Source organism: Clytia hemisphaerica, unplaced genomic scaffold, assembly GCF_902728285.1.
Source record: "Clytia hemisphaerica strain Z4C2 unplaced genomic scaffold, Clytia hemisphaerica genome assembly, whole genome shotgun sequence".
NCBI classification, from domain to species: Eukaryota; Metazoa; Cnidaria; class Hydrozoa; order Leptothecata; family Clytiidae; genus Clytia; species Clytia hemisphaerica.
Genome location: NW_027104495.1, coordinates 292,626 through 317,612, shown reverse-complemented (window position 1 = coordinate 317,612; position 24,987 = coordinate 292,626). Strand labels below are relative to the sequence as shown.

Sequence of the window (24,987 nt, the reverse complement as noted above, 5' to 3'; positions counted from 1 at the left end):
TTGGGAAAAAAATCTGTAATTTCTGCCCACTTAAATGAAAATCTAACTGCGCCCCAAGACTAATTTGCTGACAACAATATTGAAATCATGAACCATCAGTTTTTCCGCTCGCTTCGCTCGCATTATATATTGTTTCTTTAAATTTCTTTTCACTCTAGCAAGTGTCAAATTTGTCTATTTTTATTTAGTGATTTAGGGTATCTTGGCAGTCGATTTTTAAAAATTTTCTAGTCGGCCCCAACCATGGTGGGGCCTGTTTTTCCCTTTTTCCATTCATCAAAGATATATCTACTCTTCTCCATTAAATATTTCCTTCCTCATTAGGCCTAGGCAAATAAATTAGTAAAAGTTTAGAAACTGGTGGGTGAGGGCAGCACCACTTTCGAAAATTGGGGGGGGGCGCCATTTATAAAAAATTGACTTTGGCCCCTCCAGAAAATTTTTCCCACAACGCCACTGCCTTGAAAGTATAAGACGTGCTACGAATTCAATTTCATAAGTCTTTCTCCTGATAATGATAAAATTAGAACTTTTAAAGAGATTGTTGCCACAAGTAGGTTACCTGCAATCCCTAAGACTACACGTTTTATTTTTTAATTAGAACCCAGTTTATAAGAACATTGAGGCTGAAATTCGTCGAAAAATTAAGAACATCGTAAAAACATGCCCAGCCTCAGTGTGGAAAAAAATGACAAGAAACTACAAATTTTTCCTCTTTTTAAGCAGTTTTAGCCGAATTTAAGGATGGATTTTCTAAAATCGAGAGTCAGAGATTGTCCAAATTTTACCAAGTTTAAGTGCTCTTTATTTTGCATGATATTGTCGATTTAGAGTACCAGTAGTCTGAAAAATTAAGAACGCATTTAAGAACATTTTATGCTGAAAACTGCTAAAAAAATAAGCACATCCAGGCTCAGTCAAATTTTAGGTGTTCTAATAAAAAAAAAACGTTTATTATGATGTTTTTCTTATCAACCATATGGTAGCCCAACAGGTTAGGCAGCATGCTTAAATTTCTAATTGTTCTATAACAAAAGAGATATTGAAGTTGATTGTCCTAAGCGTAATGTTTTCGTATATAGTTGGAGCAGACGCAGGAAATTTCAAATTTTGATTTATTTTTAAAACTTTTTTTTGTGAAAACATTCTTAATATAAGAACATCTTCGTTTTTTAAGATTTTCAAATTTTTAAATACTGATGATTACAAAGTTTTAACAATACTAATCAAAAAAAATAATATTTACATTTTGGTTAAGCAAAGTCAGTAAAATGATGTTTTTTACTAATGTCAATAGACGTCAGTTAAAGGATATCCGAGCCGAATCAAATTGCTAACACTTGGGATCAATTTCATTTGTTTTCTTTTACAAAAAATTTGTTATTCCAACGCTACGTAGAAAAAAAAAACACCAAGATGAGAGGTATCTCTTGTTACAGTCTGGTACCATTTTATTTTTTGTTGTCTAAGCGAAAAAGAATTTGGCGTTATTTTTGTAATGCCTTTAACCAATCAAAGGTAGATTTATTAATTAGACAATAAAAAAACATCCAATACGCGTCAAAAGGCAATTAAGCTGGCACTCGTTAGCTATCTAAAATGTTATTTATGATATTGACTAAATGGCAATTAAAAAAACCATTTAATCGCTGCTATGATAATTAAATACTTTAAATACTACACTCTCCCCCACAAAGACTCTCCTTGCTCTCTCGCTCACTCTCTCCTCTCCTTCTCTCGTTCGATCTGACGTGGCCAGACAGACAAATCTTAAAAGCTTTAGGCGTCCATCATCTCCATAAAATTTTCAAAGTAAATTCGGAAAGCTATCATCATTTGAAGGAAATTTGATGCTTCGCTTTTACGACGACTGCAGACTCTCGCTCTATTCACACTATTTTACATTACATATAAAAAATCAACACCCCTTACTCTAGCCTTCCCCTTTGCGCCCTTTCCCACCCTTAACTCCACCCCAAATTATTAACCCCTTACAATGATATTAGCCCTAGAATATATATTTTTAAGATACTTTAAGATAATAGTATAATAATTTTTTTCCACATAGTGAATACTAAAACTTTAAAACTAGAGCTTCATCCTCTCTCCTTTGTCGTTTACTCAAAACATTATTAGTTGGATACAATCCATAAATTTATAATACTAAACGCTTAGAAAGAGAGATTCCAAAGCCCCAGTCTAAAGTATAAACGGTAGATGGGTTTCTTTAAAAAAGAGACTTATGAATTCGTGACAAGCACGAATCCACAGAAAAAAACTGAGTGTATAATAATTCACACTCGTGTTGTTGTGAGTACGAATACTCGGCGTGTAGGAGTTGCTTTTGTATTGATTTACTCAGTGTCTGGTTGAGCAAAACAATACACCAACTTGTTTCGTGGCTTCTTCAAGATCCCTTTGGCGATGTAGGTTCGAAGTGATCTTGCGAAGTTTTCGTATTTCATGGCGGGTTTGTTCTTGCGGTGTCCCCACAGACGCGCTACTTCTGATGAATCAAGGAATTTGAAGGTACCAGTCGACTTGTTGACCCATTCAATGCATTTGTATTGATTTGGATCTTCCAAGATGTCTTTCAAGAAGCGGAAAAGTCTTGGTTTACCAGTCTTGGCAGCGTATGATTTTCTTGGTTTCTTAACTTTAGGCTTGAGGGCTGTTGTTGACGGTTTGGTAGGTTTGTTGATAGTATCGTGGAGAGGTTTCATGTCGTATTCAGACACAGGTGAAGGAATGTTGTCCCAATCAGATGAAGGAGTGAGAGGTGCTGGCGATGATTGGATGGACAGGGATTCCATTGAAACTTTGTTTTGTTGTTGTTTGATCATTTGAAGGAAAAGCTCGTGTCGTTTGTTGTTCATCGTTGATTGGTTCATACTGAAGATGGGTGTATCTTTCATTTCTTTGTTGTTAAATGGGTTGTTGGTGGAGTAGCCAGTGTTGAGCAGGTCGTCCATCCTAACGTTGTTGAAGTCGTCATTCATGTTGCTTGTGTTGTTCAACAACATATTTTCAGGGAGATAGTTGTTGAGATCTGTTGAGTATTCACGGTTGTAGATAGGTGTTTGAAAACATGGATGTTGTTGAATGTTATTCATCGGATAAATTGGGTTTTGCATTGTTTCGTAAGTTAACGGTGAGGCTGGCATGCTTTCTTTATTTAGGTTTGGAGCATTGTTGATGTTGCCATATGTTGGGTAAAGGGGTTGGGAACAAGTGGGTGTGTCTGTGTTGATTTCAAATTGTTGATTTGTGTTTGTATTGTTGTTGAAATTGATTTTGTTATTGGTTCCATTTGTTAGAGCATCTATAAAAGAAAACAAAAGGGTACAAAGGTCTTTTCAGTGATGTCATGTTTTTTGGAGGTTCATTTAACGTTCATATCTAAATCCAACTATTTGGGACACTTTAAGGTGTCGTATTAAACACCTAAAATGCTTTCGTAAAATAATAACACTTTTTCAAGACCTTTTTTCCTCCTATTCCAACAAATGTGAAATGCAAAAACAATACTTATCTCATGTCTATGTGTGTCTCAAGTATCATTGAATTTTTTCTCACATCGAAATTCTTAGATTAAGAAAAATATTTCTTTTTTTGAAATTTTTGTCATTCTAGCCTGGCGTTTTCCTTTTGTGTGTTCTGGTAGGCACATCCGAAAAATTGTAACAACTAGCCGACATCAGGATGTTTGCGATGAAACAAAAATCGTTCTTTTTTATGTTCCGACAGGCCTATTTTAATTCTCCTAACTCAAGTTTAATGACAATGACATTACTGTATACTTGTGTTTTTATTGTATTTTTAATGCATAGCGGATGTAGAAGCTTAGTTGTGATTCAAATATATGATCTTTGAAAGCACCAACAACTAAAAATCAATGTCTTTAAATTGGCGTGATGCCTTCTTCAAATTCGATTAGAAAATTACCCCTCCGAAAATAATCGTGAAATATTTACAGTGACTGAGCAGATAAATATTATAGCGAAAATTGATTGAAAATAGTAGGATAAATTAAACTTTGACAGTAAATTGCCATTTAATTCATTGACACTCTATCCCTACGAACACCCCTTTCTCACAGATACACTGGGACCCCTTCCTACTGCAAAATTTAATGCTGTTTTTCCCATCCCCACTGATTTTTATGACTTGAAAACAAAATAAATGAAATCCCCAGTCATGAAAAACATGGGAATGTCAATCTTCCCGGGTCTGTGAGAAGGGGGTGTTTACGAAGTAAGAAATTTTGAAGTGGACACTGAGACAGGGTGTGATCATTTTCTCTTTACCTGTAAAGATATTTGAAAAGTCTTGTTGATCAGGATAATCGTTCCACGTGTTGCATTGGGGGACTGGGGACCAATCACTCCTTGATGGACTGACTTGTCCATTGACCATCGTGTCCGAAATCACAGACTCGCCATCGCTACCATAATAATCTAATTGGTCACCGAAATTGTTCATCATAATTTGTTGTTGCTGGTACATTGTTGACTGTTGTGATATGTTTGTGGTAAAACCCTTACGTTGTGGACTATTTAGGTTGTCTTTCCTCTCGCTTTGTTCTTCTCGTTTGATGTTATATCGTTTTGTTATCCTCTATATCCAAAATCTCTAAGATTTAGGTAAAAAAATGGTTAAAAATATAGAAGCGATTACTAAAGCAGTTTCAAGACAAAATTCAATTTTCTTTTTTCGAATATTGTTCAGTAGTTATGTAGATTTCCTTTGCTGTAGCCACGAAAGAATGATTTCATTCATAAAAACGTCAAGTCAAGCATTTGAGTCGAAGAGTGACTGGAGTATTATAGTGTAAAAAAAGAAGAGAAAATTATGAAAACATGATTATAACATCGGTGGTATTTTCAGCCTTTTCATAATTTCTCAAGGAAATTTATGTTAATCTATATATAATACAGTAATATAATAAAACCAGGACTCTAATATAAAAAAGTTCAATTGGAAGTTTGATGCAAAAAAAACAAACTTTTGTACTTACTTTTTTCTTCTGGATGTTTTATCAAAAATTTATTTTCTTCTCTTTACAGAGCCAAGAGAAGAAATTTCCCAGTTCAGTTCTTCTAACGTCGATATTAAAGTTTCATGAAAACAAAATTCAACTTTCGTTCTCTTCTATTATACTTCTCTAATAATTTCTCAAACAAAAATATTATAAAACTCTTTTTATTTTTTTGTCTCTCGTATCTCTTGCGAAGTTGATTTGTCTTATGATTGCAAATGGAATTTTGTTATCTCTATTTCAATAACGCTCTATTTATCTTACAAAATTATGCAATCCCACAATCCTTTGCGCTATGCAAATAAAAATGAATTTTTTATAATAATTAGTGATGTCATCTATTGTTGAGTGATTGTTATGAAATGAACAGAACATTTTTTTACGATTGAACTTCTTGAGTGCCATGTGCTTTTCTGTTATCAACCTTTCTCTTGTTTCGCTACCTCGTTTTATTATCTTATTCTCTTTGTATTATTAACAACTGTAAGAACGCCCCCTCCAATGGCAATAACGCAATTTATACCTGGGTAGGGGATAAGAAGACCCCCCCCCCCCAGCGGCAACTCTGATCACGATATCACGTAGACTAGCAAGCGTCTGTCTTTCCTTGGACACAGGAACGCAGGAATAGTGCTTATGATAAAGAGTTCTTATAAAAAATAGAAATTGCCGCGGGAAAGTGGATTGGAAAGACAGACTAGTTCCAAGTGGTGCAATACGGGATTTTGCTTCAATCTAATCTCAGGCAACGTTCCCTCGAAAAAGAGGGAAGATAAAATGAATGGACACGGCTTATTTTTTCTTCTATTCTCATCGCAATATTTGAGTTTCTCGGAGTTATGGATGAGAAAAAAAATTTAAACAAAAACAGAAAAACGTGGCGAGGACTTTCGTCCAACTTCTTTGCTAAATTGAGAAGAGAAGATTTTTAATGCTTTAATGTTTATAAACACAGATTTAACCTGTCTTGGCATTCTCTATCTGAGATACTTTATTCATACATGGTTTTTGGCTTGGTTGGGACGTTGATATATTCAAAAAACAAACAAACTCATAATATGGATTATATTTTCACTTTTTCATGTGATTGTTGTGATTGAAAGATTTTTTGATTATGTATGGTTATAAACATTCATGACATCTTTTAACACTGGGATCTTTGAAATTTTGTTGGCTTGGTACGTTGGTAAATCTATAGTACAAGTGCACAGATTCCATGACTATGACTGCATGCAGGATATACTTTTTGCAGGGAATGTTCATGTTAATATGCTCACATTCATTGGGTAACAGATCAATGCTTTTTTCTATAGTACAAGTTGAACTTGATAACCTTATCCCAGAGAATGTAACTTTGAAATGGCTACAGAAATCCTCAAAAATTAAGATGGAAAGTATGGTATTTATACAACATTTTTGGTGGTGCAATATATGGTGTCGAAATGATAAAAAGTGGTAATTTGGAATTTAAAAATTGAATGCTTTTTATACGGAAACAATATTCTGACAAGCTGACCACTGAGACACATCTTGGTTCTATTTGTGAATGAAATTAACAACATTTTACATTGAGATGACTGGTTTTCTGTGTTTTCGGATGTCTGTCGTTTAACTGGATTTCACCTTGACTCTAAATGTTAGATGTACGAGGATGTTTTGAGTTTTCACTACTGGCAGACTTTCAGGGGGGCACTTAGGCAACAAAATTAAGTACGGGGACATGCCGCTGATCAGGGTCCCTTTTTCAGACTCTAGAGATATCTGATAGGTCCCAAATTTGTACTTAATTTTCAAGATAGTAGACCTGACTGGGTCGATTTTTGGTCATTTTAGAAAACTTTTAGTAGGGTAGGGCGTCAACAGTCATTTTTGGGGCAAAGTCAGAAAATTCAAGATGTAGTGTTTTTTTATGAAAATTTAACCTATTGTGAGGCATTCTGCGCAATTTTTAAGGTCAGAAGTTCAAAATTGGCCGAACCCCCCTGGGGGTACTGATTCGCACTACAGGCAAAAATTGGAAAAAATGGCATTTTCTGGCCTTTTCAGGCCTGTAAATATGTCAAAACTATTGCAAATCTTATTTTTTTCACTTGCTGTACTAAATTTTATGAAGAAACAACAAAATAATCATTTGGTTTGAAATTGTGCCCATTGGAGCCCTAAACGAGCCGTTTTAAGCCAATTTTGGGTAGCAAAATGCTTTTTAAGGCCAATTTTGCAAGCTCATAAACTTTAAACTGATTGATTCACATGTCTGAAATTTTCAGAGATGGAAGTCTTCAATAAAGTCTTTAAGCAAAATGAATTTCAAGTTTTTCACTTTTTTCAAAAAATCATAATGGCGTCTTCAAAAATCGCTTTTTAGCAAAAAAAATCATATTTCTCAAAAAATAGCATTTTTTAAGGCAAGCTTCTACAAACTGAGTTTAAATGCTGACTGAAATTTTTTTTGCAGTGATAGTATATTGGAGATACTCCAGGGAAATCAAAATCATTTGGGTCTGGGATGTGTCTATGTCCGCCATTATGGAAATAAAATTCTTGCTAAGAGCCATTTTTCAGGCAAAAACCCAAATTTGGACTGAAAAAATCTGTAAAATGTCAATAGACATGGGTCCAAATTTTCTTGCAGTGGTAGCATTCTGGAAATAATACAGGAAAATCAAAGTCATCTGGGCTTGGGATTTGGGTATATCCACCATTTTGGAATTGAAATTCCTGCTAAAACGCAATATTTCAATCAAAAATCCAATTTTTGACTCAAAAAATCTTAAAAATGGCAATAGACATGAACCTAAAATCTTTTTGTAGTGATAGTCTTCTGGAAATACTCCAGGGAAATCAAAATCGTTTGGGTTTAGGATTTGGGTATATCCGCCATTATGGAATAGAAATATGTGTTAAAACTGGCTAAAATACAACGTTTCAAGCAAAAACCTCGTTTTTGAATAAAAATTGCTCTAAAATGACAATAGACATGGACCCAATTTTTTTTGAAGTGATAGTATTCTGTGAATATTCCTGGAAAAACAAAATCATTTCAGTCTGAGATTTGTTTACATCCACCCTTATGGAAATGAAATCTCTGTTAAAATGCTACATATTTCCATCCGATACATCATAATTGACTAAATATTTTGTATATTATATTAAGCAAGGAATGTGAATTTAAAATCCTTTAATTTAGAAATACTAGTTGAAATAAATTATTTAAAAAATCCCATTTCACTCAACAATTCTTTATAGCCCACTTACATTTCAATTTTCAAGACTTGTTCCGTCAAAAAAAGATTGAATTTTAGCTTGAAATATTATATACATTTTAAAACTGGCTTCAGTTTAAAAATTACGGTCCCAGAAGCATCTTATACCTGAATAGTTTTTACCCCTAGAGTATTTACACAATACTATCACTGCAAAAAGATTTTAGGTTTATGTCTATTGCCATATTAGAGCAGTTTTTAAGTCAATATGGGATTTTTGCTTGAAATGTTGCAATTTAGCCAGTTTTAGCACAGATTTCAATTCCATAATGGCGCATATACCCAAATCCTAAACCCAAATGATTTTGATTTTCCTAGAGTACTTCCAGAAGACTATCACTGCAAAAAGATTTTAGCTTCACGTCTATTGCCATTTTTAAGATTTTTCGAGTCAAAATTTGGATTTTTGATTGAAATATTGCGTTTTAGCAGGAATTTCAATTTCAAAATGGTGAATATACCCAAATCCCAAGCCCAGATGACTTTGATTTTCCTGCAGTATTTCCAGAATACTATCACTGCAAAAAAATCTGGACCCATGTCTATTGACATTTTAGAGATTTTTTCAGTCCAAATTTGGGTTTTTGCCTGAAAAATGGCTCTTAGCAGGGATTTTATTTCCATAATGGCGGACATAGACCCATCCCAGACGCAAATGATTTTGATTTCCCTGGAGTATCTCCAGTATACTATCACTACAAAAAAAATTTCAGTCAGCATTTAAACTCAGTTTGTAGAAGCTTGCCTTAAAAATGCTATTTTTTGAGAAATATGATTTTTTTTTGCTAAAAAGCGATTTTTGAAGACGCCATTATGATTTTTTGAAAAAAGTGAAAAACTTGAAATTCATTTTGCTTAAAGACTTTATTGAAGACTTCCATCTCTGAAAATTTCAGACATGTGAATCAATCAGTTTAAAGTTTATGAGCTTGCAAAATTGGCCTTAAAAAGCATTTTGCTACCCAAAATTGGCTTAAAACGGCTCGTTTAGGGCTCCAATGGGCACAATTTTCAAACCAATATGATTATTTTGTTGTTTCTTCATAAAATTTAGTACAGCAAGTGAAAAAAATAAGATTTGCAATAGTTTTGACATATTTACAGGCCTGAAAAGGCCAGAAAATGCCATTTTTTCCAATTTTTGCCTGTAGTGCGAATCAGTACCCCCAGGGGGGTTCGGCCAATTTTGAACTTTTGACCTTAAAAATTGCGCAGAATGCCTCACAATAGGTTAAATTTTCATAAAAAAACACTACATCTTGAATTTTCTGACTTTGACATTTGACGCCCCACCCTACTTTTAGGGTGGAAATTAGAAAATATATGAATTTTTCTTCTACTTTAAGTCATTTTTGCCACTTTACCGATTTTTTTCGACTGAATCATTTATTTTTCTGAAAGGGTCCCAAATTTACCAAACATTCATATCTCACAGGGTCCACTTTTCAAACTCCAGGCGCGGCACGTCCCCGTCAAGGTCAGTGCCCCCCCCCGGGGCAGACTTCTACCTTGTAATTTTTTGTTGTCCCGCCCTGGTGTTGTTGAACAAGTTCAGATTGAAATTTATACCTACTGTTAAAGTCTTTCAAAACTTACTCTTTATATACTAATAAAATTTATGAAAATTTTGATTGGATTTTTGCCAATTTGCCAATTTAAAAAAAAACCTACTTGGATTTGGAAGTAATTTTATGTTGTAGGTAATATATTTATTAAAAAAAACCTACTTGGATTTGGAAGTAATTTTATGTTGTAGGTAATATATTTATAATTTTTATAGCAAAATTAGAGGTTAATATGAACAAATACATATAATTTTATGTTTTGTAAAAGCTGTTGCTTTTTTGAAAGTATTTTTCTTTTTAGCTTCCACAAAAAGAAAGTTTTCTTATGCATGCAGTGGCCTGATATTTTATATTTTTGATGTCGTTTTTCTAAAAGATGTTCATCTTTTTCTTTTGAAAAAGATTTTTCCCCTTATATGAATATTTTTGTTTTGGGGTACCTATAGCTGATAGGTACAGTCCAGTTCATATTCGTTTTATTCAGACAAAAATATCATACTTTTTGTGAATAACTCCTTGTGTCTTGTTGTTGGAAGAAAGAACTTATCAATTTTTTCAAAAAAAAAAAGCTTCTAAATTGACTGATATTCCATTGTACTCACCTTCTTTTATAATACATTAAAATAAAAAAATAATCAGGCCATGTGAGTTTGTTTTAATTTGAGTGAATAGACTTAGTTTTTCAAGAAAAGTCTCATTCAAAAAAAAATAATAATAATAATAAAGGCTTTCAAAGCATAAAAAGTACTGAGTTTTGTTTACTTTTTTATTCTAATCCGTGAGAGTGAGTGCGCTGTTTTAAGTGAGCACTCCGCCGCGGTATAAAAAGCACTCCACCGTTTATTTAGTAAAAAGCGCCTCTTGGAACTAGTCGTTGTATTCAGTGAACATATAAAAAAAATAGATCCCATTGAAAGTTTAATCTGCAGCGAAATACAACGACGTGGTTTACTAGTCTAGATATCACGCAATTTTTTGTCATCACGAAGGGGTTTACACGCTTTTTTTTATAAGAATGGTGTAAATCCGTTTCATCATTGATATTCTTAACTTTTTTGGGAAAATCATTCTAAAATATTCTTTCAGCACATTCTTAGGTAAGGATCCTAATTCATACTAGATTTAACATTTAGTACAAACGTCTCAAGCATAAAATGGCACTTTTGTAAAAGGAGTGAGCCTAACTTGGGGATAATTGATAATTTATAATTGAAAATGCTCTTAAAATGGCATTCTTAGCTTTAGTAGCAAAATTCCATGACGGTGATATTCTTAGCATATTCTTAGTTTTTTGGCCATTTTCATCATGGACATTCTTATAAAGTGTATTCTTATAAAAAAACGTGTATCTAAAGAATGCTGCGTCACTAAAAATAGACAAAAAAACGACAAATTTCATAAAGAACGATAATTTTGCGACCCACCGCATGTACCACCCTTAAGGTAAGTTTTTCGAGACCCATAAAATAAACTGTATGTAAGGTTGTACTTTGATCGCATGCACTAAAAGTGTAAAAGGGTCTTCTTTAGCTAACTACACAGTAAGGATTTGTTTGGGGACTACTGAACTCCCTGAATTGCAAGTCTACTGATAGTAAAAATCTGATGTATCTTCATAGTTTTGACTTGCACCCATTTCGATTTGTTTTGCACATTGTGTCAGTAACCGTAACTACCTTAAAGGAAGAAATTTTGGCGGAAAGAAAATTTGACGGATTTGGCGGATTTAGCCAAAATCCACCAAATTAAATTCCCGCCAAAATTTATTTTTTCCTCCATCCGCCAAATTAAATTCCCGCCAAACTTAGTTTTTTTCACGTATTCCCCAAATTCGTGCTATTTCAAGCCTTAAAACAGGGTTTTTCGCTTATTTAATAACGCATTTGGCCAAAAATATCCTGCGACCGCCAAATTAAATTCCCGTCAAATTTAATTTATGCAGCTATCCGCCAAATTAAATTCCCCCTGAAAAAACTTTTTCGGCCATCCGCCAAATTAAATTCCCGCCAAAATTTCTTCCTTTAAGGTACTCATATGATAGATTTACGGATTCTAAATTAATATCTACACATATGGTAGATTTACGGATTTTTACATATCTACACATTATGGTGAAATATACCATGTAATTTTTGCGTAAATTGTCGCCCTTTTTAGTTTTACACAATCAACCCCATTGAAGAGCTCATGTTCAGAAACCTCATGGAAGTTTAGAAAATGTTGGACTCCATCAAAATCATCAAAATAATTTTAGTTCTGACGTAATTATTGCCATTTTCAAGCGTTTCCAGTGTTTGAAGATGTAACAAAATTAGGCCCTATAAAGTTTAAGGCTGAAGATGTCGGCTTAAAACGTCATAATTCAAGAGCACAAAAAAGTGGGATTTTCCCGAAAAAAGTTCTCCGTAGAAGTGAATGCCTCTTAGTTTTAGCAGTTTTGTGTGCATTGTTTCTATCAACCTGACTTGGATTAACATTTTTCCCAAGGATTTTTGTGTCTTTGTTGTTTTTGTGTCTTTAACAAGAAAGTTTTCGTTTCTTTTTTATTTACACCCCCTTCTCACAGATCCACTGGGACCCCTTCCCACTGGAAAAATTGTCCAAAATATCGTCCCCGGGGGAAAATTATCGTCCAATTTTTGCCCCCACTGAAAATAATCAAATAAACCAATCCTCACTGCAGAATGTTGTGCTATTTTTTCCATCCCCACTGAATTTTCTGACTCATTGAAAACAAAAGAATCGAAATTCCCAGCCATAAAAAGATATGGGAATATCAATCCCCATTGAGTTTCAGTCGGTTATTTTTATCCCCACTAGCTGAAAGAATCCTAGCGGGTCTGTCCCTTCTCACAGACCCGCTAGGATTCTTTCAGCCAGTGGGGGTAAAAATAACGGACTTGTGTTTATTTTAATTCAAATTTTTTTTGAAATGTTTGGTCCTCGTACAATTTTGTACCCAGAACTAAACTTGCATTGCTTTTGAATCTTACTGTTAGACGTTGTACAATCGTGAGCACAATCAATCAATGCCAGAAAACACGAAGTAAAGGACTAAAAACTACGTAAAATTCTTGCAAATATGCAAAATTTATTTTCCATCACTCGTCCCAGCTCTCGTCAACCTGCGGTCTGTCATGAGCGTATACTATGAAATAGCAAAAGACGTAGCATACCGCGTGGCACTCATTTAATTATAGCTTGCGGCTCGGTTATTTCAATTGAAATCTTTTTTCCTGGAATGTTAACGATGTATCATTATTTTTAGTCATTTACACTTTGAATTCATTTTTGGTAAAAACGAGGAAACTTGCAAAAATCGCACAGATTTTTGGAAAAAAGTTATCAACATTATAAACCCTATGAGCATGAACTACCTTAGCTTAAGGAGGGAGGTTTTCCTGAGAAGTGTAAATGGTCTGACCAACAAATAATTATTTTGTCATAATTTCAAAAAATGCAAAAGTTTGTTGCCCTTTACAAGAAAGGTCAGTTATAGAGCGGATTAAATTCCCCCAGGCATAATTTCTCCCACATAAATTTTACACTGACCTTTTATGTAAATGTAAGGTACATGATATTGTCTTTCTTGACTTTTTAATAAAACGATTCTAAGCAAAAAAAAATCCAAACAAAAAAGTTAGAAGTTTACAGATAGATCAATCACTCAACTGTGAAAACTAATCTATTTATTTGGATTTGCTTACACTAGATGTACGTGACAAAAACTTTCTTTCTACAAGTATTTTCTGTCAACTTCAGCAACTGTCAATTACAAATGTCCCTGTAACTTTAACTTTTTCCAAGAATAACTGATGTCAGCTATTAGTCATCAACCATTAAATAGATATATAGTGGAATTTTAATGTCGGATTCTGGGTAGAAGTAAGGGTATTTTACCCTTATGGACAGTGAGATGAGCGTTGTAGTGTGATACAGTTTTTTTCTAACGAGCTTCAAAAATCTGGGTAGCCTCTATTTTGACGATATTTTGATAATGCTCAATAACATTGTACTGGTCTATTTCAATGGGATAAATTTTCGCAGGGATTAAATTCCGCACGGATTTCGTTCATTTGGGTACGTGTCATCCACGAAATTAAGTCCCGATGGAAATTTGAAAAGTCCACGAAATATTTTTCAGAAAAACTGGAAGAAAAATGTAAAATAACTACTTTTATAAAGTATGCTAGCATCAAATGTCAAAGAAGTGCTAATAATGCGTATTTCGAAGACCAACGTGCAAAATTTGGCGTAGAAAGGCACAAAATCGGGAAAATATTGTCTCTATATAAAGCCATCCGCGAAGTTAAGTCCCCGGGAAAACTTATAATTTGTTTTGATAAGTAATGTCGGATTTTTGGGTTTACTATTATCCAATTGGAAACTTTTACTACTTTTGGTTATGTATAGCCAACATCATAATGTTTGCTTGTTAATGAAAACATTAAATAGCCTTGTGTACTCTACCTAATATTTTTGATTTTCATTAAAACTATAATGCTTGAAAACGCAAGATTTCAATGATTTAAGGATGTCATCTCTACGAAAAACACCCCTGTCTCATTTAATTCCCGCAGTATAGTATCAACCCTGATGAATTTGGGGTTATATGCTCAATGTTATAGGGAGAAATTTCTGTTTTGATTTTTTTTTGACTGAGTTCTTTAAGGTTATCATTTTTAGGTTGAAAATTTCAGCTATTCCCAAGGAAGGTGAACCCGGGGTGGGAGAAGCCATTGACTTTACTGTCCTGGTTAGTTACGCTAATTAGAAATTTCTTTTCCATCATCATTTCATTCGATAGATTGTAGTGAGCCTTAATTAATTGTATTAGATGGTTAAAATTTTTGGCAAACTAAACATACAGCCTATGCCAAAATGAAACCTTACAGAAATGATTGTATCAACAAATAAACTTGATTTGTTTACTTCGTCGTCCATTGAGATTAAGTTTATCATAATTGTATAATAACAAATGAGGTGACTTGCAATTTTTTTATAAGAACCAGTAAAGATTTGCTAAGACTTGGCTGTTCTTGGTTTTTTGGCACTTTGCGCCTCAATTCCTTTCTGTTTTTCTTATTATGTGGGGTTTTCCTGACTTGAAGGGGTTTTATAACCTTTACAGGGGGGGGATAAAAGTTTGATGTGTGGACCTTTCTTGAATCAGGGAAAGGCTACCTTGGAAATTTGTAAATCGATTCGCTGGAGGTAGTAAAACATTTCCAGCCGGGTTGACAAGGTACACGTTTTCGTTATTTTTTATAAGAACAAACTATATAAGAACATGTGTAAGGCTTTGATGGCCAAAATGTTAGGAACAAGTTAAGTACATTTTAAAGCTTTGGGGACTCTAAAACATCCATTAGGAAAATGGAAGAACATTTTTAGGCTTAAAACTCAAAAAGTTAAGTATAGTTTAAAACGAGAGTTTGACACGGGTCATTTTCTATAAAAGTTACTCTATTTCTTTTTATTGAAAGAACCAAGCTTATAAGAAAAATCTTTACAGACGCCAACTTATTTTTACCCTATTGTCATAATACGATGCATCGCAAAGTATCAAGTTTCTATTATAATTACTAATGTTTTTGTGGGGGAGAGAAGATCATATCAGCAAAGGAAAAAGTCCTGAAGACTTTATTGCAAATACACATTTTTTTATAAGAACACGCTTTAAGAACATGAAGATAGCAACGTATTTAGATTTAAACTCGGAAAGTTAAGAACATCCAAATAGTTAAAAAAATGCTGGGTGTTCTTACGGAAAAAATTTGTGATCTTTGCAAAGAAATCGTCAATTTTGTCCTTCGATGTGCGTGGGAAAATGTAGACAGGAGACCCGTCGTGTGTTTTTTTATAATTTGGACGGGTTCGAGCTGTGAATCCAATTTTGGACTCTCATTTCTTACAGTTGAAAAAGCGCAGGACTCACTCACTAAATAAAAATGAGTAAACAATAAAAAATCGCTCTTTTTTCTATAGCAGTTTGAACATAGAAACTAAAACAAACTTTCATTGGCTAATTCATCAACTGTCATTTGGAGTTGGGAAATTCAACCTGGCAGCCCAAACCATGCTATTCATTTCGCCATCAGTTTATCAAAGAAGAAATCATAGCATGGATTCCCAGGCTAGGGAAAATGATAACAAGAGATATTCACATAAATTAATGGAGGAAAAATACCTTTACTTGAGTGAATAATTTTTCATGTTGTGGGTTTTGGATCAAACATTAGTTTTAAGGTGCTTCATTGCTACACTCCAATGCTTATACAACAAAATAATACCTCTCTCGACAAAGATTTGGTATTTTTTTACAAGCTCTCTCAGTATTCTTCAAATCCTTTTTGCTGACTCACCAAATCGCATTTTAAACGCACGTGTTGCTCTTCCAGTTTGATTATGCATGACAGAGCAGAAATTAATTAAACTGCAACTACTAAATTTTGAATGCCCTTAGTTAATTTCGCAGACCTGTTTTAATGACCCGATAAAAATTTACAGGTATCTGAGATAATACAACAAAGGGTAAATGCCAATAGGGGTAGAAAATCGTTTGTTTAAAATGTTTGGGGGAGGGTTCCTTAAGCAAAATGGGTGTCAGGTTAGTGCGAGCCATAAGGATCCCTTTTCGGACCCTCGAAAGTCTCTCAAAGGGGTACAAAAAACATAAGAAAGCAAATTGAGTCTCCGTAAGAAAATCGAAAATCGAAATTTCCTCTCTCAAAGGGTCGTGATTTTCCAAAATTTGAACAAAGATTGCATGAAAATCGACAAAACTTTTGAGAAAAGTTTCTCTACGGGTCCCAAAAACGTAAATGTTTCCCCTCTCAAAAGGTTGATTTTCGATTTTTGGCTCGGACGACATAACCGTCACCTCGCAAACCCAGTATCCCCCTTTGGACCAAAATTACAGTATCTCTCCTCTGAGATGAGAGCTTGGTAAAGTTTTCAAATCATTTTCAGGTGGGATATGGTCCCATTGGGTATTTGACACGGTGTTGTTCTGTCTTGTATCCCACCATAAGTGAATGAATATCAATGTCATCGAATCTCGAAAACTTGAAATTATTTTTTTTTGGTGAATCATTTAACGGCATCATCTCCTTCTATCTGCTCACACAACTTTTCCTATTTCCCTTTTTCCCGCGCCGCACGAGCATAAATTCTTTTCTCAATTCTGTTTTTTCAGCTGAAGAGGTGCGCTTTCTTTCTATATCATGAAATCGAAATATCTTCAATGTCAATCTGTTTTTTCTTTTTGTTACTAGCAGCATGTACCAGTAAGACGAGAAAGTAATCGCAGAATAAGAATAAGAATAAGAATGCTGTCACCTAACTGAACCCAAGACAAAGTACAGTGTTTCCACCGACCGATCCGGTACATCAAACGATGACTACTATAGGTCTCCGATGGTGATATTGGCCCACTCCTTCAGAGCTTTAGCGTGGGCGGCCGCCAATACACCATATCGGAATATCAGATAAGTTGGGCGGCCGCCAATACAGCATCGCGCGGGAAGCACGTCATATTAGTACTAATATACGATTTTTCCGTGACCGAATAACATCAACAAACATGGTAGACTTCCACAGCGAGAACATGAAATTTTGGTTCATGGTGAATGATTTTCTGAGGAACCCTTATCAATAATTTTCCAGATTTCCTTTAAGTATGCAAAGTCTTACAAACCAGTTTCTGTTTTCTGGGTATCTTAAGGCTGTTGTATAGATTTTTGTTTATGTGTGTGGTGAGGCTTTCTCATTACAGTACAAGTGGAAGTACCTCGATTTTTAAAAGCATCATGTTCAAAACAAAGTTCAGAATCAGTCAGGCACATCCTGGCAAATGCCCGTTCATTTGCCAATGGTCGCAAGTGAAAAATACCCCGTTCATTTGTCAGGATATGTGCCTGACTGAGTGACAATTAATAACGACTTTCTTTTTATTACGGAAACAAAATAATTGAGAACAAGTCGTTAAAATAGAAGTCAGTGCTCCGTAGTTGTGACATACCGTAACTTTGGTCTAATGTCGACATCCCTCCTCTAATTCCGACACCCTTTTTATCAGCTGAAATTGATAGAAAGGTTGAAACTGTTTTTCTTTGCCTAGTGGTCAGAAAGGAATAATCCTTTTTTAATCAGCGATTCAAGCTTTCATATTTAGCCATTCCAGGGTCAAATTGAAACTATTCTGGTGGTAATCAAACCTAGTTCATCTTGTAGAGCTTCAAAAAAGAAAAAAAATGAGGGGTCATACACCTCCTAATGATAAGGGGTTCCGGAGATATTGAGATTTTGGTTCCGCTAAAATAGCACCTTTTTAGACATTTGAGGTTGACAATTTAGCCCAGAAATGGCATATAAAATGGCACCGAAATATGCTGCGAAAATTGAAAATTCAAGCTTTTGTTGAATCAGATATTCATATCTTCATTTTGACTGCAACTTTTATCAACTTTTTGTAATGGCTTGCTAACCCTTATTCAAGGAAGAATGAAGACATTTTTTGAAAAAGAAACATGCATTGCAAAAAACAATAAAAACGTTATAAGCGGAGTTAAAATTGCTGAACCTACCTATTGTAATCAACGCTGCGGAGGAAAATTCCCCATGGCATATAAATAACTGTTTTAGGCTAAAAAGGGTCAAATTTTTCGTGGGATCACTCTCATAATTCTAGTCCTCATTTTTAGGCTGAAAATGCTTGCCAAAGTATGAAGTAAAAAATTAACTTTAATGAAAGAATTTTCAGAGAGTAGCACCTTGGATTTCTCTTTTTCTGATAAATATGAAAGTTTCACTGTCTGAATTTTTTCCTCCGCAGCGCTTGAAATCAAAGATGAGTTGTGAAATTTTTGTGTCCGCAGATAAATTTTTTAAAAAATGGCCTTAGTTGAAACCGAATTTTTAGACAAGTGTAGAATTACACGCATATTAATGGTTGGAAAGCTAAAAGAAAGCTCTAAATTACTCAAAAATAATTAATTTTATAGCTCAACTACACAAAGAACAATTGCTTTTCAAAGTTTGACCTAAAATTGAAGATTTTGATAAGCGTCAAATAAAAAACAAGCAAACCCGGAATGGCTATCATATTATTCCTGTCTCTAAAAAAGGGTGTCGGAATTAGATGAGGGATGTCGATATTAGCAGCCTAGACAAATGTTAAATTTTCTTTCAGAAAAAAGACTATAATTTGTTTACCTTTATCCTTGCAGCTTCCCAACATCCAAGCTCACAAACATCACAAGCCAAATGAAATTACTTTCGATTTCCAGAAGAAATTATGCGATAAAAAATCCGGGGGTCAATAAATGAAGACTTTCTTTTCTGCACAAGTTATCTTTCCTTATAACGAATTATTACTTTTCAACGTAATTGTTAAATATAATTTCTGATTACAAAAATATTTTAAATTGTATTTTTATAAGTTTGAAAAAGTCGATTCTACTTAGTTCTTTGTTTTCATGTCTAACCCCCGTCTCTAAAGAGGTCCCAGAATCCCGAGATTTTGGCAGTCGGGCGTTCAAAACAAAGGCGTTTTTATTTTCTGCCCACTTACGAAATTTTCTTTAAAATAGGCATTTAAAATATCAAATTTAAAAATAATAGTATAAAACCTTATTTCTCTACCGTATAGTCCTTCTTCTAAAACGAAAAAACAAAATACACTAGAAAAATAAAGAAATTACAAGTGTTATCAAGCCACCCAAAATGAACTTTCATTTGTCGCGCGTCATTGGATTGTTATACGTCACGATCTATTGTCAACCATTGTCCAATCCCGTAAGCGATTGAAATGCTGCCAGTAATAATCTGAGAAAGAGAACAATAACATTATGACATGACACAAATAAATACCGGGGAAGTCCGCGTGGACAACACACGGTCTTAACTTTTTTCCCTTGTAAGTTTGGGGGGAAAACGAAAGTACTCTATATTTTACGTATGGGGAAGTGTAAGAAAGATTTACAAAATAGAAAAGTTTCGTTTTGGGGTAAAGAATCAGTATTGTGAAGTATCTATTGTTCTTGCTCCATTGCCTCTAAGGATAAGTTCCGTAGGTATGAGGCTATCGAGACAAAATGTGATGAATTTGCGCAGAAACAAAATTTAACATTTGTCTAGGCTGATTAGACCAACTTACGGTAGTTTACGAAATTGTTAAGATAAAATGACAAACTTTTTAACAACTTTTTACTACATTATTATTTTTTTGAAGTCTCTTTGTAGGAGAATGTGTTTTTCAATATGGAATTTTATAACGCTTCATGGCAGATTATAAAGAGGATCAGGAAACAAAAGCTTCTTTGTTTTTTCATTGTTGCATTTATGGAGAAGAATGAAATTTTCAGAAGATAACTTTTATATTTGATACCGTCAACTGCTCTTTGGGACTATCTGACAAAACATGGGACGATATTTTGGCCACCATTTCACTGAACGTCCAAAGTCATTTGATTTGTGTCAATCAGTGAAGCTGGAACTTCGATTTTTGAGGATTACAATTTTACAAGTTTTTTAGCGATTTTTGCCTCGCTAACCCAAATCTGGTTGGCAAACGATATCATACTCCAGGATGCAAGTGAAATTTTCCAATCTGCGGACCTAGACTGGGGTTCGGTTATTATTAGTTAGGGTTAGAATTGGAGCTTGAGAGTCATAATATAAGGCCGAAGGCCTTCTTAGGGGTATTTCGTACCCTGATATTTAACTTTGGATCCCGTAGGGATCCTTGTAGGGGCACCGGTAGAAAACAGTTAGAAACACTTGAGAATACAGAAAATCAGGACAGAAGATAGGAAATTGGAAAATAAGGGGAAAATAAGAGACGGTGCATCCTGGAGTATGATATCGTTTGCCAACCCCCAAATCTCCCAACCTCTTTACCTTAAGGAAGATCGAAATTAGGGTTTTTCAGCATTCCGAAAAAAACGCATACCTTATTGGTATATATTTTCGCGTGTTACAAATTTTCGCGGGTACTTAATTTCGCGAGTTTTTTGGTTAATTTTCGCGAAATTTAATACTGTTTTTAAATTTTTCAAAATTACAAAATCGCGAAATTAAATACACGCGAAAATTTTTTTCCTAGTATTTTGTTAGTATTTCTACATCAAAAACGTTGTTTTTCAAGCAAAATTAGTCTTTTTCTTGCTTTATATTCCCACTTTCTGAAAATACCTAGTTTAGTGAATCGCGAAATTTAATACACGTGAAAATTTTCCAGAAGTCGGCAATCGCGAAATTAAAACACGCGAAACACGTTTTTTCGAAAAAATTTCGCGATTCGCGAAAATTTGTAACACGCTAAAATATATACCAATAAGGTAGTAGAAATTTTTTCATCTTCACAGGATCGATTCTCAACAACCAAATACATCTTTTGGTTTTTGGGTTTGTTTCTGACGTTTTTCCTTCAAAGAATATCAAGCACTTTCCTTTTCCCCATGTTCGTGCGAGAAAAAAATAATTAGCTCGCATATTCGTGCGGGCGAATAAAGATGAGGAGTCAATCTTGCACTGAGGGTGCTACTTAGTTTCCGCTCTATTTTGCGCCCATGATAGAATGGTCCAACACGGGGGTGTTCCAAATGATGTCGTTCTCTGTAAGTGTTTATTTTCTGAGAGATACAAATATTGAATATGTGTCGCTGCAAGCGATTTAGAGCACATTCAAGATCGGCCAGGATCGGCCAAGTAATTCTACGGCCCAAATCGGCTTAGTTCGGCCAGGTCCGGTTCGGATCGGCCAAGTCCGGTCTGGATCAGCCAATAACGGCCAGGTCCGGTTTTGTTAAGTTACAATAACCTGATGAAACAAAAACAGTGATGTTCGGCCAATGTAAGACCAGTCTAGGCCGATATGGTCCGGCCCAGGCCGATACGAACCGGTCCAGAACGTTTTACGGAAGCCGAAATACTGATTATAAGCAAAATTGTTTTCAAACAGTTTTTTCGTCGTAAATCACATACTCTCCTGTATTTTATAACCTTGACTCATTCGCTCTTATGAATCCATTTAGAAAAGATTATTATAAATCCTCCTTAGAATAGAATTGCACTGTGTCCCTTCGTTAGTTTATTTAGACATCCCTGTTTCATTTACATATATCTCCCCTTTTATAAATTGCATTTCAATATTTTTCTTCGTATTTCATACACAGCTATTAAAGTAACACCAAAACCAAAAGGAACAATTATTGGTTGTTTCGACCTTTTAACTAACAACAGCTTAATCTCTCAAAAAGAAAATGTTACTCGCCTTTTCCTTTGCTGATATTCCGATAATACAGTTATCTTGATCATTTATAATCTTAATTTTTAGCTCATGAAAATTATTCTCGAACGGTTTTCACTCTAGTGAAAACATGAAAATAAAATACTTCCACCTTCTTCCTTCTTTTGTGGTACTTTTCCTTTTGCTTTTGTTTTGATTTTAGAGTCAGAGACTTTTCAAATCATTTGAACGTTCTCTGGAGTTCATTCGAACACTTAACAAAAAGATTCGAAGCAAATTTTTAAAAATATATGGTTAAATAAAAAACAAATGATAACAGTTCTATTTATTCCTCAAACCCCCGGGAAAAGTTTTTTTGCCGACTTAGCTATTTTACAAATCTCGGAAAAGAACTCCCATAGGAATTTCAATACCTTACCTGATTGGTTAATTGCGGAACGGCTTCAAGAAAGTCATAATGGCAGATAATTTTAAAAGTTTCTGAGGAAATGTGTGTAATTTATTGAAATAATGTTGATGGCTTATTGATTCTTTAAAGAAAAAAGATAACAGGTATAGCTTTTTCTAATCCTGGAATATCGAGGTTCCAGCTACACTGTCAATGAATGGCATATTAAAAGATACATGATTTCTCTTTCGCATCGATTAGGCAAATTGAAATATGAAAAAATACGTAGTGGAACACACGATAACACAGGCGAATGTTTGGAACAAAGAAGAACCAATTAGTGGCTAAACGATGGAGCGTTTGACATCACTCGCGCAAAAGTTACACACTCGTTATTTGTTAATCCCATCTGGCAATGGGGGGTTAGGCAGAGATTTGACCACTGTTAGCACTCGTCCCAATTTAAAGCAGTGTCATAATTATATGACAAATCTGCCAAATTTTCTTCCCACCACAATTTCTTCCTTTAATGTACCGTAAGTTGGTTTAATGTCAAAATCCCTCTTCTAATTCTAACACCCTTCTTTAGATATAGTAATAATATGATTCTGACATTCCTATTATTCCTATCTCCATAGAAGATGTCGAAATTAGAAGAGGGATGTCGACATATTAGACCAACTTACAGTATCGCACACGATAGTCGATAGCTTCAATCGCGCACGAAAGAGGCATACATAAAGATGGCGTTGAGAGGAGCAACGTGTGTGAGGCATTAAATTGCTAATTACTTCATGAAATTATGTATTTATGAAGTGCTTTTGAATGCATTTAGTTGTGATTGTGGCATGGTAAACAAAGTTTGATTGATAAACCTGGTTGAAGTATCAAGACAAACTTGTTCTCAAAGAAATTCAACAGTACTGTAAGTGAAGATACAGTCCAGAAATCAACAATTCCATGTTTCACCACTCGTTCCAAGTTAAAGCCGTTGACAGTAGAAGTTAAAAGTTAATAATACCCTGTGTAATTGCATTAGGTAAATGGATAAAATTTGATTTGCAGAAAATTGGATGAATAAAAAGTTTTTCTAGTGGATCAGTCAATTTTAAGTAGAATTGGAGGTCAAAATTCCTACCAGGTGCGCCACAAAAAAGTTTCTCTCTTTGAAACTAATTTTGTTGAAATCTAAAAATTTTAAAAGAACCATTCCTATTTCATTGGCAAGAAGAAAGATAGACTTAAAGTTTGATGGGTCATTTATTAAATTTGATTCATTAGATCAAAAGTTATGCTCAATTGAATAGAAAAGTTACTTTCATTCAGAAAGTGCTGCAAAACGTTAAAAATTGATCTATCAAATCAAACGGAAGCATAATTACATGATACATCAGTATTTTCGTTTCAGTCATTAAAAATGATAATTAGCTGTCTAAATGACGTTTTTGTATAAAGGAAGGTTGAATTTCAATGAAATGAAGAAAATTTTTTCGAAAAAGACCAAAAAATCTGGTAAAATTCATAAAAGTACATCAAATACGGGTTTCGAGGTAGATCCAGTCTTACATAGACTTTATCCAGTATAGAACCAAAAATCTGAGGAAAATTTCGGTAAAAGTAAATTAAAGTGATTTTGATGAAGATTTTAAACCCTTTCAACCCTTCAGTTTCAAAATTTATGTGTTTAGTTACTGAAAAATGCTCTTAATCATGTAAAGGCTATTGTGATTGCCAATTTTAAAATAAAAATTTGATAGGTCGATTTTTAATGATTTCGAGCACTTTCTGTAAGTAACTTTTTCATTCAATCGAGTATAACTTTTGTTCATAAATTGGAATAAAATATATCAAAATGAGCCAATTTAAAAAAATTCACTTCCTCACTCGGTCTGATTCTTACAGACAATGGCTCTTTAAGACAAATATTTGGGAAATCAATAAGAAAACTTTTGTATAAAGGATGTTTTAAAGTTTTTTGAAGATATCAAGGTTTGTTGTGAACTGTGTATAGTAAGCTGTTTTGTATGCTTTTTGGAAAAACTGTCTCATGGATGCTACTGGACAAACTTGATTTTTTGTGTTCTACTTTTTTTACAAATTACAGTAAAAAGGTCAAGGAAGATAACTGCACCAATCAAAGCAACAAAATTTAAAAACAAATGTAACAGTTCAAGAACTATGAAGCTCCACTAATTTTGGAACAAGTTGACCAAATTTGATGTTTTATTTATGAATGCAAATCGAAATTCAATGCTTCTTATAAAATAATAATATTGGACCCTTACAGTGCAGAGAAAGTTTAGGCAAATAATCGATACGGTGTATTTTCAATATTTTCTTGAAATTTATATATTTTATTATATTTCAAGGTAAAAAATGGTCAAATTTTCCAAAACTTTTCACCAAAAGTTTTTCCATTTTTTACACCCTTACATACCTTACATGCGGATATATATCGCTTAACTTCAGTAGCCCCCTGG

At 34.1% G+C, this 24,987-nt stretch overlaps 1 protein-coding gene across 1 annotated transcript; it reads right to left on the bottom strand.

Moving 5' to 3' along the window:
• Positions 1–1,144: 1,144 nt before the first annotated feature.
• On the bottom strand, positions 1,145–5,266 carry LOC136821632 (transcription factor ast-1-like). The gene is made up of 3 exons (XM_067077844.1): positions 5,018–5,266; positions 4,308–4,632; positions 1,145–3,322 (listed from the first exon to the last, which is right to left on the bottom strand). The coding sequence occupies exons 2-3, from the start codon at positions 4,504–4,506 to the stop codon at positions 2,355–2,357; spliced, it is 1,167 nt and encodes a 388-aa protein (XP_066933945.1). The 5' UTR covers positions 4,507–4,632; positions 5,018–5,266; the 3' UTR covers positions 1,145–2,354.
• Between the last annotated feature and the right edge of the window lie 19,721 nt (positions 5,267–24,987).